Source organism: Pongo pygmaeus, chromosome 6 (genome assembly GCF_028885625.2).
Source record: "Pongo pygmaeus isolate AG05252 chromosome 6, NHGRI_mPonPyg2-v2.0_pri, whole genome shotgun sequence".
In the NCBI taxonomy this organism is placed as follows: Eukaryota; Metazoa; Chordata; class Mammalia; order Primates; family Hominidae; genus Pongo; species Pongo pygmaeus.
The window spans coordinates 89,923,029-89,937,985 of record NC_072379.2 but is presented as its reverse complement, the minus strand read 5'-3'; the positions used below and the strand labels follow the sequence as shown (position 1 = coordinate 89,937,985).

Below are 14,957 nucleotides of genomic sequence, written 5' to 3'. Positions count from 1 at the left end.
CAGTGACAATTTGGATTTACATATATTTTATTTTTGTTTTTGTTTTTCAGTTTGGGAAAACTGATTTAATGGCTGTTACACTTGCCCAGTCATTAGCCCATAATATTGGTATTATCTCAGACAAAAGAAAGTTAGCAAGTGGTAAGTTTTAGTACATGTGTGGTTAGTTGTATTTAAAATAGACTATTTGTGAAATATTTTGGAGAGTAAACTTTTTTGATTTAGTTGCTTGATGAAAAGAATTTGAACGATAATAAAAGATAAACATCCAGGGCACAAACTGTTGTTTTCCAAAGTAATACAAAGAAATATTTACATTATAGGTGGAAATTTCCATGACTATAATAAACTTTAAAGCCGTGTGATAATAAATTCAAGCTGAATTTAACCTTATAAGGGACAAAATTAGCCTAGTTTGTTCATCATTAATGGTTTAGTAGAGAATTCTAGGCATGTAGGTTTCAGACGTACTATTTTTTTTTATGTTTTATTTAAAACATCTCTGAACATGGCCACAGAGGTAGAGTTTCCCTGTCCGGATCAGACCTGATAAAAAGCTTAGTTAATATATGGACCTAGTAAATAAAATATGCTAGGTTTGGTATCTATGAAGAATGTCTTTTCTCAAGTAGGTAAAGTCACTTTACCCTGAATGGTCAAATACTATGTATTTACCATAAAAATTTGATTATTTCCATTTTTATTTCAGTAACAAACATTATAAATAATATTTTTATAATCTGGAATCCCAGCACTTTGAGAGGCTGAGGCGGGTGGATCACCTGAGGTCAGGAGTTCGAGACCAGCCTTGCCAACATGGTGAAACCCTGTCTATACTAAAAATAGAAAAATTAGCTGGGTGTGGTGGCAGGCTCTTGTAGTACCAGCTACTCGGGAGGCTGAGGCAGGAGAATCACTTGAACCCAGGAGGCGGAGGTTGCAGTGAGCCAAGATCGCACCATTGCACTTCAGCCTGGGCCACAGAGCGAGACTCCATCTCAAAAAAAAAAAAAAAAAAAAAGCTATTACCATGTGTAGAGTACCTATTATATGCCAGATGATTGAGTGCTAGTATTACTTCCATTTAGATACTCATTTAATTCTCCAGATAATTCTACAGGACACCCATTTTTAGCCCCATTTTACAGATGAAGTGACTAGATCTTACAAGTATAATGTCTCTAAGATTACACATATATCAAATGGCAAACTCAGGTTTTGAACCCTAGTATTTCTGATTCTGAAGCCCTTCTGCATAACCAATAATATATTACACTGCCTTCTACCAGAAACCTTGGTGTGTGCAGAGACTTTCAAAAATGGTCAAGAAATTATAATAGTTCTCATAAAGGCCTGTGAAACTGAGATCCTGTAATAGTGCCATAAAGTTCTTCATTCTTCCATTGGTATTTGATTGTCTTTCATTTAAGCCATTTTAAATAAATGGTTTAAATATGGCCATTTGTTAAAATACAAGGGTTTTTTTTAGGGCAAAAAATTATATAATCTTGAAAGGGTCAAAGTATATTTTTGTTGTATATTACATAAAAAACTATTGTAAGATGAATTAGAAAGAAGTTACTACTTTTTAAAAGGTATTTTAAGGAATAAAGTGGAGATAATTATTTTAAAACAGAAACTACTTTAATGCAACTGTGTTCACTTTATAACAAGGCATGTGTATTAATTTTCTCTTAGGTGAATGTAAATGCGAGGACACGTGGTCCGGGTGCATAATGGGAGACACTGGGTGAGCCACTTGTATTTGAAAATAACTCAGTCTTACATTCCCTGCTGTGCTGTTGTCTTCTTGGGAATATGACACTTAATAACTTAGTGCATGGAATCTAGCACTTATAAAATATTTCTGCAAAATAACCTCTTATTTATAAAAACAATTGATGTCAATTAAGTTGGTAGACCTCAGAGATTTTTTTTTCTTTAGCCTTACATCTAGGCTATAAACGTAAGAAATGAGGGACAACTTTGTTTTTGATGGCTTACCTGCTAATTCCCTTTCCTTTTATTTCCTTCAATTCTAATTAAATGGTTTATAAACAGTACCGCGCTGGTAAGTTAACTCTTGAAAACAAAAATTAGAAAACAGCCTGGATTTGTAGCTTTCTCACATTTCTGAGGTGTAAATAGTCCCACAGTGGCTGACTTCAAGCCATCACTGATGGCTTCATAATGTGGTATCACTGAAAAGGGAGTTGGGAAGAGAAATGTACAGTCTGCTCTGCTGAGAAAGGTTTTCATTTTTATACTGTCCTCCCTTTCACACGCTCAGTCATCAATGCTTGTCTTTTATTCTTGTAAATAAATTTTACAGTTATTCCTTTTATTCCAAGCTTATCATTACTGCCCTAGTTTAAACTTTGACCATCTTTTGCTGTTATTATTTTAATAACATTTCAAATACTGAGTATAAATTGGGTTCAGTGCTTGGGTGATGGGCACACCAGAATCTCACAAAATGCCACTAAAGAACTTACTCTTGTAACCAAATACCACCTGTTCCCCCAACATCTATGGAAATAAAAAAATTTGGAATGTTACTAAAATAATAACAGCAAAAGATGGTAAAAGTTTAAACTAGGACAATAAGGATAAGCTTGGAATCATCATCATTAAAAATGTATGAAGAATAAAACAGTGGATACTTATACATCCATTATCCAGCTTTTAAAAAGTAAAATACTGCATTTGTGGTTAAATCTCCCTTGTGTCCTCCGTTATTAATCCCGAGCCCCAGCCAAGGTAACCACCATCTAAGTTTGTTTCCTATCATTCTCAAGTCATTCTTTATACTTTTACTGTACAGTATGTATGTGTGTTGGAGTAAAACATAGCATTTGGTTTGCATGTTTTCCGTTTATGTGAAATACATCATGCTGTATGTATTCTTCTGTGACTTGCTGTTTTTTATCAACATGATGTTTGCGAGATTTGTCCATCCTGTTAATATACATTTCTTGTTCATTAAATGCCATTCTCCTGCTCATAAATTTTGTGAGTCTCTGATGTCTAAAGAATGTGGTTCATAATCTTAACTTCATTATTTAGATGCCCATAATCTTTCTTCATTTTCATTTGCAATCTCCTTTTCCCCTACTACTCATGATTGGTTTGCTTACCATAATTGTACAGGAGTTTCTAGTTTTTTCAATTTGCTAACCATAATACTACATAGATTTTCAGCTTTTTAAATACTTGCTCACCATAATTGTACATTAATTACCAACTTCATTTGATTTCCTCAATATATTCTATTTATCTGGAATGCCTTTCCCTTTTTTCTCTATCTAACCACATTTCTAACGATCTGAGATTTGTTGTAATTTTAACCCCTGCGTTAGAATTTAATCATGTGTACTTATGCTTCCTTTCACAAATTAGTTATAAATTTTTGTGGGATTACTTATTATACTAACACATATTTCAGACCTCACACCATAATCCTTTGTACAAACTTGATTTTCAACAAATATTTCTTGTGTTTGAATTTTGAACTCGCAGGATATGTATAACAAGGAAAATAAATGATAGAGGGAATATATATGCAAACATCTGTTTAAAATATTTTTCCAGCCAGGCGCAGTGGCTCATGGCTGTAATCCCATCACTTTGAGAGGCTGAGGCAGGCAGATCACTTGACCCCAGGAGTTTGAGAGCAACCTGAGCAACATAGCGAAACCCCATCTCTACAAACAATACAAAAATTAACTAGTTGTGTTAACCAGTCGTGGTGGCACACACCTATAGTTCCAGCTACTTGGGAGGCTGAGATGGGAGGATCGCCTGATTCCAGGGAGGTTGAGGCTGTGGTGAGCCATGATTGTGCCACTGAATGCCAGCATGGGTGACAGAGTGAGACCCTGTCTCAAATAATAATAATAATAATAATAAAGTAAAATATTTCTCCAAAAATCTTTGGACTTTTTGTTTAGTAATGAGAGGAAATGATAAAAGTTCTATAGTTGCAGTTTCAACAATTACTAAATTTCATACTAGAGATTCTTGTCTTTTAAATCCTACATAGTATATTTGATTATCCTGATTATTAAAATGTTTAATAGATAATCTGCACAGCACTAAGCATAATATACAGTGAAGTCAAATGGCTACCTTCAGATATGTACAGCTGTGTACATTGGAATTCTTCTTAAAGAGATGCAAGCAAGAGAAAAGCCGTTTATATAAAACTGTAGGATATGATGCTATAATTTGATTATGCCAAATATCACCGAACAGCAGTAATTATGGACATTTGTTCCCATGGGTACGTTCCCTACCATTTCTACTTTCTGAAGTTCTGTACAGCTAAATATTAGAAAGCAGGGTTGAAATGAATACCTTCAGTCCTATTTAAAGGTATAAAAATTAAAATTTGAAGAATGCGCTGAATACGATAGCTATATTATTCTGTAAAACAGAAGTTGTGGGGGCAGAGGCAGGAGAGAGACATGATATCTGCCTTCAGATATTTGAAGGGGCTATGTTAAGGCAGAGGAATAAGGCTTTATATAGTTAAGGATACAGAACTGTTCAGAAGTTAGAAGCCAGATGTGGCAAAATAAAGGTAAGAACAATCCACAAATTTTCAACTGTTCATATATTTTAAAAGCTTCCCTGTCGGGGAGTTTACTGTCACTGCCAAGTGTTGGAGAACAGACTGAGCTTCCTCCCAGCTCTGCAGTGGGCAGTAGGGTGGGCTTGGCTGTGACCCCTGAGGGTGCTTTTACAGAGAGGCCTTTGTAGGAGGCTTAACTAGACTTTGACTTCTAAGAGTCTTACACTAAGAGTTAGTGACTTTTTACTTTGGCGGTATGGATCCAACTCAGGTTTTGACCAGTAGGATAAAGAGGGACTTTGGGGCTGGGCATGGTGGCTCACACCTGTAATCCCAGCACTTTGGGAGGCCGAGGTGGGCGGATCCTCTGAGGTCAGGAGTTCGAGACCAGCCTGGCGAACATGGTGAAACCCCGTCTCTACTAAAAGTACAAAAATTAGCCAGATATGATGGCAGGCGCCTGCAATCCCAGTTACTAAGGAGGCTGAGGCAGGAAAATTGCTTGAACCCAGGAGGCAGAGGTTGCAATGAGCCAAGATCATGCCACTGCGCTCCAGCCTGGGTGACAAGAGTGAGACTACATTTCTAAATAAATAAATAAATAAATAAATAAATAAATAAATAAATGGAAGGGCTTTGAAAAAAGACCTATTTAAATTTGATAACTCTGGCAGAGATATGTTGGATAGATTAGAGGAAAAGGTGATAAAAACATTGGCTGGAGTAAAAGCATTGCAAGGAAAAAAGGAAGTAATATTGTTACCGTAAAACAGATGGCTTGGTTGGTCACTTAGTGGGTATCAACTTAATTATCATAACCAAGGAAGATTAAATGAAAGGGATTTTATTACTTTTAACAAGCAAATAGAATACCATGGATAGTTCCCAAAGCAGTGTCTCCCTGAGCTGGAGGCTGTGTCAGGTTTTATAAGCATAGGGTAATGAGGTGTGATCTGATTGGATCTTGCAATGAGGTGGTGCTGGGAGGCATGATCGGACTGGATGCCAGAGCTCAATCTGATTGGATACTGGATCCTGTCATTCAGTGTATATTAGTTTGTTTTTCATTGTTATAAATGAAAACCTGAGATTGGGTAATTTATAAAGAAAAGAGGCTTACTTGGCTCACCGTTCTGCAGGCTGTACAAGCATGGCACCAGCATCTGCTTGGCTTCTGGTGAGATCTCAGGAAGCTTTTACTCATGGTAGAAGGCAAGGGGAAGCAGGTGTGTCACATGGCAATAGAGGGAGCAGGGGAGAAGGGAGGGGGTGCTAGGCTCTTTTTAACAACCAGATCTCGTGTAAACTTATTACCAGCCATTTCCTCTTGGAGGGCACTAAGCCATTCTTGGGAGGACTCTCTCATTAGACCCCACTCTCAACATTGGGGTCATATTTTAACATGAGATTTGGAGGGGACAAACATCCAAACTTTATCATTGTGTCTGCTGCTTAATTCAGTCCCTGCTTCTCAGCTGAGCACTTAGGTTCCTCCTGTGGTTGCACCATTGGTTCATCTGAGCATGGTCAGGCTATGTGACCTGAGGGTCCATGGCAACTGAAAAACAATTCATAACATTATTACATAAAAGTTGAACCAGATTGGTCTGGTGCAGCTACAATGTGTGTAAGAAACTTTCAAATGAAGAATAAAGTTTGTCTTGTCAGGATTTGTTACTTGAAAAAAACCTGGTTCCTTTGCCTGGTAAGAACAAACAGCTCTTCACAGGAATGCAGGTTTTGGCTGGCCCAGTGGCTCATGCCTATAATCCCAGCACTTTGAGAGGATCGCTTGAGCCCAGGAGTTCGAGACCAGCCTGGGCAACATGGGGAAAACTTTGTACAAACTTAAAAATTAGCTGGGCATGGTGGCACATGCCTATAGTCCCAGCTACTTGGGAGGCTGAGGTGGGAGAATCACTTGACCCCAGGAGGTCCAGGCTGCAGTGAGCAGAGATCACACCACTGCACTCCAGCCTGGGCAACAGAGTGAGACCCCTGCCTGAAAAAAAAAAATGCAGGTTTTGATCAATGGGAGTTTTATTACTAGTCACAAGTAAAGAGAGCTCTGAGAGTATTCTGTAGACCAGTGTCTTCCTGAGGGAAAGCAACAGGAGGGTTTTATGGGGAGGTGGAGGGGGGAGAGGGTGTGTCATTGCATGTAGAGGAGGGGTCCCAGTGGTGCAGATGCAGTGAATCATTATGCCAGCACGTAGGTTTCAAGTTATAGTAATGAAGCTATAGTTCCTCCCATGGTGGAGACTTTAGCATGGTAATGAGGAAAGTTTACTTGGGTTCATTTATAAATTGTCAGTGTTTGTCAGGAGCTGGTTGCAGCTGACTAGGTGACCACATTCCACACAAAGTGTGGGAAAGAGCAGGCTGCAAGGCAGGAGGCTGTAAAACAGGCTGATTGCTCAAGTTGATTAAATTCCTGTAGTATCTGGAAACCTTCCTTGTCTGCTTAGAGGAGTGGAGGTGAAGGAAGTAAAGAAGTTCAGACAACTTAAACCCAAGACAGCTTTATTTGGAGAGTTTGGCATGAAGCACTTTAAAAATGAGTTTAGGGTAAATAATCATTAAAAATTCCATTAATTGATAACGAAGTATTAACTACTGTGTTTAGAAGAAGTAGGGATATAAATGGACAGTTTTTGCAGGCTACTGGGAAACTTTATAAAAACTACTCATTCTTACCTTGTTTTTTTTTTCCCTTTTTATCAAAGCTCAAAGTAAAACAATGTTTAAAAAATATAGAAAATAAAATTTTGGTGGCTTTTCTCCAGTAATAACCATGGTTGATATTAAAATACTGCTGTATTTTAATTCAGTATTTAACATTGTATAGTCAGTATTTTTCTGAGTCTGTTCTTCAACACTATGATCATTAATAACTACATGGTATTCTGTTTTAGTAATGTATCATAGCTTAGTTAACAGTTCTTACTGTTGAACATTTAGGTTATGCTTTTGTTATTTCCTGTTATAAATTGTGCCACCACAAATATCTTTGTTCATACATCTTTGTGCACATAGCCAATTATTTCCTCAAGAAAAATTTCTAAAAGTAGAATTACTAGATCCCAAGGTGTGCTCTTTTTGAAGATTCTTAATGCATGTTGCCAAATTATTCTCTAATCAAGATCTTTTTTCTATTGACCTTTTATTAGTTTTTTTAAGAATACATTTTTTAAAAAACAACCTCAAACCTGAAGAAGAGTTGCAAGATTAATAACAAACTTTTTGTCCGGTGGATCATAAATTGCTTAGTATGCCATTACTCCTAAATACCTTACTTTGCATTTTCTGCAAAGAAGTACATCCTCCTACATAACTGCTATAAAACCAGTAAAATTATCTAATTCTTAGCCGTCATTCAAGATTGTCCCAGGTTTCAATACTGTCATTTGTAGCAAAAGGAATCACATTTGTTTTTTGTGTCTCTTTAGCTTCTTTCAGTCTAGAACAGTTCCTCTTTCTTTGACTTTTAAGACCTGACACATTTATATTATAGGTCAGTTATTTTGTGGAATGCTCTACAGTTTGGATTCTAGCTCAGTTTTAATATTTAGGGAAGACTCATTATGAAATAAATTTTTCCCAACTCTCCGTGATTTAACTGAATGCACATGCAAATAATGAAAAACCCACAGTAACTATTAGTCACCAAATGAAGAATTTAGAAATAATATTAATTGGCCGGGTGTAGTGGCTCACGCCTGTAATCCCAGCGCTTTGGGAGGCCGAGGCAGGCGGATCATGAAGTCAGGAGATTGAGATCATCCTGGCTAACACGGTGAAACCCCGTCTCTACTAAAAATACAAAAAATCAGCTGGGCATGGTGGCGGGTGCCTGTAGTCCCAGCTACTTGGGAGGCTGAGGCAGGAGAATGGGATGAACCCAGGAGGCGGAGCTTGCAGTGAGCCGAGATCGCGCCACTGCACTCCAGCCTGGGTGACAGAGCTAGACTCGGTCTCAAAAAAAAAAAAAAAAAGAAAAAAAAAAAAAGAAAGAAATAATATTGACAGAACAAAACTCTTATAGATTGAATATAAATGTCATACATAAGTAGACTTTATTCCCTCATTTTAAAGAGTAATATACAATTTTAAGTGTTCAGTTTTCAGACATTCACAAACGAGAAAGATGAGTTGAACCCAGCTATTTATTTTCTTCTCTTTTATAGCTATTATCTTCCTAAAAAGTTCACCCAGTGTAATATTGAAGAGTATCATGACTTCCTGAATAGTGGAGGTGGTGCCTGCCTTTTCAACAAACCTTCTAAGGTAATAAGTATGGTTAATAAGGTTTATAATATTAATTATCAACCTTTCTAAAGTATTATAAATACGTATTTTCAGCTATTGAGTATTAGAGAGCTTTTCAACTTGCCCTGTACGTACATATTCTAGATATGCTATACATCTGCATATTCAAAGTCAGCTTTAATGTGGGGCATTTTGGGCTATTCTGATGGGAATAGAAAGCAGGTAGAAATAACAGTGTTTGCTGTCTGAAAAATTTCCGCTTTCTTTTTATATAGCCAAGTGACGATTCAGAGTTAGTTTACAAAAATGGTTTTATTACTTTTCTTTTTTATTTTATTGATGCTTATTTTTTTTGGTTACCTAATCACAACTCATACAGGTAGAAGGTGGAGGCATATCTACCCTCATCAATCCCTACCACTGCCTTTCTGAATGAGCAGTATGTTAAAATTATAAGTATTTCTCAATATGAAAAACAAGTCTTCTTAAAGCAGAAATGGAGAAAGTCTTGGACTTCATCACAGGCTTTTACAACTTGCAGTGCGTCCTCTGGTTACTGACTAGAAAGAAGGTCTTCCTCCTGCATTTTGAAGACTTTGCATGTTAAAAAAGAATGCTTTGTCCTTGTGAATTATGTGAACTGTGAAATGCTTCTGTGCACCACAGAGATATGCACCATTGCCTTTGTAATCATTTAATTTACCTGGTTTAATTTTCTGTTCACTACAGTGTAATTTAGAAAATGTATCATACTGAATTGCAAAGCAAATTGACAATTTTAAGACTCTTCAAAAGATTGGAAAGAGTATTTGAACTGTATCACTGCTGCCATAAATACTAAACAGTTCAAGTCTTTTTACCAAAATAATTGATTATTATAAACCCAGAATAAGAGAATAAGTGTGGTTATCATTTGGATAAGTTTCCATTTTTGCTGTTTTTTATTTGTTATGATCAGTTTCAACCAAAAATGAAATGTAGACAAAAGTTGACTCATTTGTAGAAGAGAGAATATTTAAAATCAAGTGGGTTTTGTTGTTGTTGTATATATTCTTTATTTTGTTGTTTTTTTTCCTCTAATTAGTTACGAAAGTGTATGTGTGCATGTGTATGTCCATCTGTTTACTGGCATGTGTACATTTTCATTCTATAATATGTAAACTTTGATTAGCTTTTGAATGAATATTATGTATCTGGCATATAACAATTATTTACTAATTTTGCCTGTCACCATAGGATACATTACATTCAAAAGAGAACAAAATTGATGAAAAGCTAAACAATAAAACAGACCTAAACCATACTCTTGGACAGGCCAAAATTGGCTTCAATCTCTGGGGAAAATTTAATTTTAGTTCGCTGCAAAACTATCTTAATAGGAGGAGCTGTGTTTTATATTAAGTCGATCAATGGATATACTAATTTTTTGATGCTTTTCTCATTGTCTATGAAATAGTTTCCTATATCAGAAGGAGATATAGTAATAAAGGGTTTTTCACAGATGACTAAACTTAGTCATCAACAATTTTCTGATGTAGATGGACAGCTATTATTATTATTATTATTCCTGTTTTAGATATTAAGGTCTCTGAGATATTAAATAGTTTACCCAAGATAAGTACTTGAGCCAAGATTTTAATCTAGACATCTGACTCCAAATCCCCTGCTTCCAGTTTGAAATGAATTTTCAGGAGAGAGTCTGGCTTGATTTTAGTGAATGTTAGATCATCTTTAATTTTGATGACATTTACCAGACCCTATGTGGTATGTATGTTATATATATAAATACATAGGTAAACTATATACTATGTATATTAAATATGAAAAGGAAACAGAAGTAAACACTGCTGTTCTAAAGTTCCAAGTTCTGAGCTCATGCTTTCTAGTTTAGGAAAATAAAACTATATTTTAGAATGACTGGCAGGGCAGGTGTATTTGGGTATGGCACTTATGGTCTCTCAAAGTCTTTGATGTTGATTTTTCTATATTTTAGTTCACTTTTTTGTTTTCCTCACAGCTTCTTGATCCTCCTGAGTGTGGCAATGGCTTCATTGAAACTGGAGAGGAGTGTGACTGTGGAACCCCAGCCGTAAGTCTCTGGTTGTTTTGATGATATTTTCTAGGTAATTCAGGGTCATTCCAGGTCCACACACTGAGATGTATGGAGCAAATGTCATGCCTGGAATTTTATATGATTTGTGGAAGAAAAATTATTATCCTGTTACTTTCAGGAAAGTGACACCATTTTCTGATGTTTTGAAAATGTTTATATTCCTTAGGAGTGTGTCCTTGAAGGAGCAGAGTGTTGTAAGAAATGCACCTTGACTCAAGACTCTCAATGCAGTGACGGTCTTTGCTGTAAAAAGTGCAAGGTAAATAAACATTAATGACCATTTGACAGAAAAAAAGGACATACTTGATTAAATCATTAAGGCTGGGTAAATATAATCTAATAACAAAAATAGTATCTAATATATGTTAAATGACTAAATGCCAGGTGCTTTATAGGATCCTTACAAAATGTTGTGAGGTGTAGTTGCTTATTATTATTCCCATCTAACAGATGAGAATACTAAGGCTTGTAGTGGTTAAGTAGTTTGCCCAAGGTCTTACACCAAGTAAGTTGGGGAACTAGGGCCTGAACCCTGTTAATCTTCAGAGACTGTCCTTTCCATACTTTCTGTGGAGCATGCACATTAAATGAAACCAGGTGTTACTAATGTTTAAATGATGTTTCCCTTTCTTGGTAAAGCCAAGGAGACTTTCAGTAGATCTTTTCTTGTTGCTCAGCTTGGTGTATCTCTTGCATTAGCTGCTGAGGAAGCAAGGGAGTACTTTGAGACATGATAATACCATGCGTATATTATTGGTCCTGCAAGTTTAGAATGCATCTTTACACACTTTATGTTTTCATCCTCCCAGCAGCATCCTCATACCTATCTCCAAATATTTGAGCCTTTACATCAAGACTAACATTTGAAGCTTACTTCCCCTAAAGAAATCTAATTCTTGTTTTCTCATACAAAATCTGGTGTAATAGTCTATGTTATTTTTATCTGTCTCTCACTTTACTCTGTACATTTCATGGAGCAGAGCCAGGCACTTAGACAGTAATTGGTATACATTCTCAGTAAATATTTGTGGAGTGAATGAATAAATATGCACAGCACTCTCTTAGTGATAATTTGCTGATTGAGTAACTTTAGTCTAATGAGTTAAAGGAGGATGGGATATGAAACTATCATAGTAAGTATCTACTGTGTGCCAGAGATTATGCTAAGGACTTTTGTATCTTCTTATATCTGAATTTCTCAACTCTGGCACTATTGACATTTTTGGCTGGATAATCCTTTGTTGTAAGGGTATGTCTAGTGCATTGTAGAATATTTAGCAGTATCTCTGCATTCCACCCATTAGGTGCCAGCAGCACCCCTCCTAGATGGGACAGCCAAAAATGTCTCCAGACACTGCCAAATGTTCCCTTGCATGTAAAATCACCCCTGGTTGAGACCACTCTCTGAGATAATGCTCACAAGCACACTTTTGGGACGGGCATTATTATCTTGATTTTTACAATTAAGCAAACTCAGTCTCAAGGAAGTTAAATAACCTCTACACAGGCTCACTCAGCCAGTAAGGAATAGATGTACAGTTATGCCCCAGATCTGCTGGCAGCAGTTTCTGTTGTTTCCACTCTACCACTGTGTCTCCTGGCAGCTTTTTAAGACAAGCAGGCACTGGCAGAGATCTCTGAAAGTACTCTGTTAAAAAGAAGATTAAACCAAATGTGAAAGACATTCTTTGATTTTGGTTACCACCGTTTATTCTGTCAGCTTTTTCCACTGCCATAACAAGAGATCCTGAATCATTTATCTTAATCCTCAATGTTTTAAGTCTGCCCATCTATAAAATGCATGTAATTACACTGTTTTCCCTTTGATTTATACAACTAGGCTCCCTATGATATAATTATTTCAAGGAACAAGTAGAAAATAATACTATTAAAATACATAAAATAAAATGGCATTACTGCCATCCCTCAAAGTAAGTTATAGCTGTACCAGTCAAGAGTCAAGTGAGATCTTTTTTGCCACTTTCTTTACCATCCTCCCTAACTCTCACCTGCCACCCTAGACTCCTAGGGCAGCCAGAGGCGGGACAGTGAATGGAGGAGGGAGAATAGAAGAAAAAGATAAGGAACTGTGTGTATCTCTATTTTTTTCTACATATATTTATAATAGTGTATCTATAAGCCAGCATTGGCATACTTTTTCTATAAAAAGCCAGATAGTAAATAGTTTAGGCTTTGTGATCATAAAGTTTCTGTTGCAGCTCAGCTCTGCCTTTGAAAGCAGCCATTGAAAATACAGAAACAAATGGGCGTAGCTGTGTTCCAATAAAACTTTATTTATAAAGATAGGCAGTCATTGAAGTTTGACCCATGGGCCACAGTTTGCAGACCACTGCTGTTAAAGAGTGCTTGTTTACTTGTTTATTACTTTTCTTCTCCCATTATAATACAAGTTCCAGTAGGGCAAGGATTTTGGTTGATTTATATACTGCTGTATCCTAGCACTTAGTGCAAATCCTCCCTCACTATTCTTTCTTTTAGAAGTTTTCTGGAACTTCTTGAACATTATGCACTCCTCTAAACTACCCCAAATTTGCTCATATTTCTACCCTAGATATTCTAAAATGTTGACTTGCCTTAGTCCCAAGGAAGAAGAGAAACATGTGAAATTAAATTTTCTTATTTCCTTATTTTTAACCCACATTAAGATGTAAGTTCCTGATGAGCAGGGTTCTTGTGTTTTGTTCTCCATTGAGTTCCCAGTAGTTAGAACAGTGCTTGGCACATTATTAAATATTTGATGAATGGATGAATGAATACATATTTTGTTTGGATCTTCTAAAAAAAAAAAATACTTGTTGAAATCCAGATTGGAGTTTGTAGTGGGCAGTGCATGTTCTAGGAACAGCAGGAGACTCAAATGCCTGTAGGATTCTGAGCAGCTAGAGAAGATAAAGCTTATCTAGAAAGTGAGGGAAGCAGAGTAACATGTGCCTTTGTGTGAGCAGAGACAAAGAATGTAAGGATCCAGCCCTGAATGCTAACATTTTGGAGAGAGAAAAGGAGAAGGATTGAGGAGGGAAGGGGAAGTACTTTAACTGTATATCTCAGGTCTGTTTCATTTTAGTAAGTACTCCTGCAATTCACATTTTTAACCTAATGAAGTTAAACATTTATTTGTGTAACTCTTACACTTGCAAGAAGTATTTGAGATGATGGAAAACAGAAAAACAAAAACACCTATACAAAGACATAAATAATAGAAACACTAGAAAAGAATAAAAGACCAAGATCTAAATCCATGTAAAAATGAGGCAGGGGAGAAGAAGGGTAGAAGAAACATGGGAGGAAATAGCTTTGTCAGAAAATCTAATTTTTGTGGTTCAACCCAAAATGTAATTTTTTAATTCTTGGTAGATAAGGCAAAAAAGGATAATGTGATAAAAGTGTCGGTGAGAATGAAGAGTAAAGGGTAAATTCAAAAGCTATTAGTACAGAAAAATGACTAGAACCTGGACTAACTGGTCTGTCTTGTGGAATTTAGCAGTATAATATAAGGCTTATGTGTAATGACTATGGAAATGACATCATACACAAGAAACTGTTTCTTAAAACTATTAAAATAAAATTTTTTTCAGTAACTGTGGTTTTGACAGATTACCATCTTACAGTAGTTTAAGGTATTTCTAGCCAAACAATTTTCATTTTGTTTTTTTTTAAATGATATTATAAGACTTTTTTTTTCTCCCTACAGTTTCACACGTTGATTTTTTTTCATTTTAGTTTCAGCCTATGGGCACTGTGTGCCGAGAAGCAGTGAATGATTGTGATATTCGTGAAACGTGCTCAGGAAATTCAAGCCAGGTAATTTACAAAATAACTGCTCTAAACCTTATGGGAAAAAGTGGGGGTATCTTTAGTGCACTGACCCTCAAAGAGAAATATAAATGAACAAGATGCTCATGTCTCTTTCACATCATTTCTCTGTTTTTTAGGAATTTAAGTTTCAGTGATTGAAGCTTGAGCAGATGTCGAACATAATTT

The 14,957-nt window shown here is 36.2% G+C and overlaps 1 protein-coding gene across 27 annotated transcripts in view; it reads left to right on the top strand.

Moving 5' to 3' along the window:
• The window catches only part of ADAM22 (ADAM metallopeptidase domain 22), a 277,808-nt gene that overhangs the window by 205,050 nt on the left and 57,801 nt on the right, over window positions 1-14,957 (top strand). For all 27 annotated transcript variants that reach the window (XM_063667635.1, XM_054493744.2, XM_054493743.2 and 24 more), the window contains 6 exons: window positions 51-141; window positions 1,699-1,750; window positions 8,761-8,860; window positions 10,860-10,931; window positions 11,122-11,214; window positions 14,697-14,777. In XM_063667635.1, the coding sequence (XP_063523705.1) occupies window positions 51-141; window positions 1,699-1,750; window positions 8,761-8,860; window positions 10,860-10,931; window positions 11,122-11,214; window positions 14,697-14,777 (489 nt within the window). The remainder of the gene's footprint in view (window positions 1-50; window positions 142-1,698; window positions 1,751-8,760; window positions 8,861-10,859; window positions 10,932-11,121; window positions 11,215-14,696; window positions 14,778-14,957) is intronic.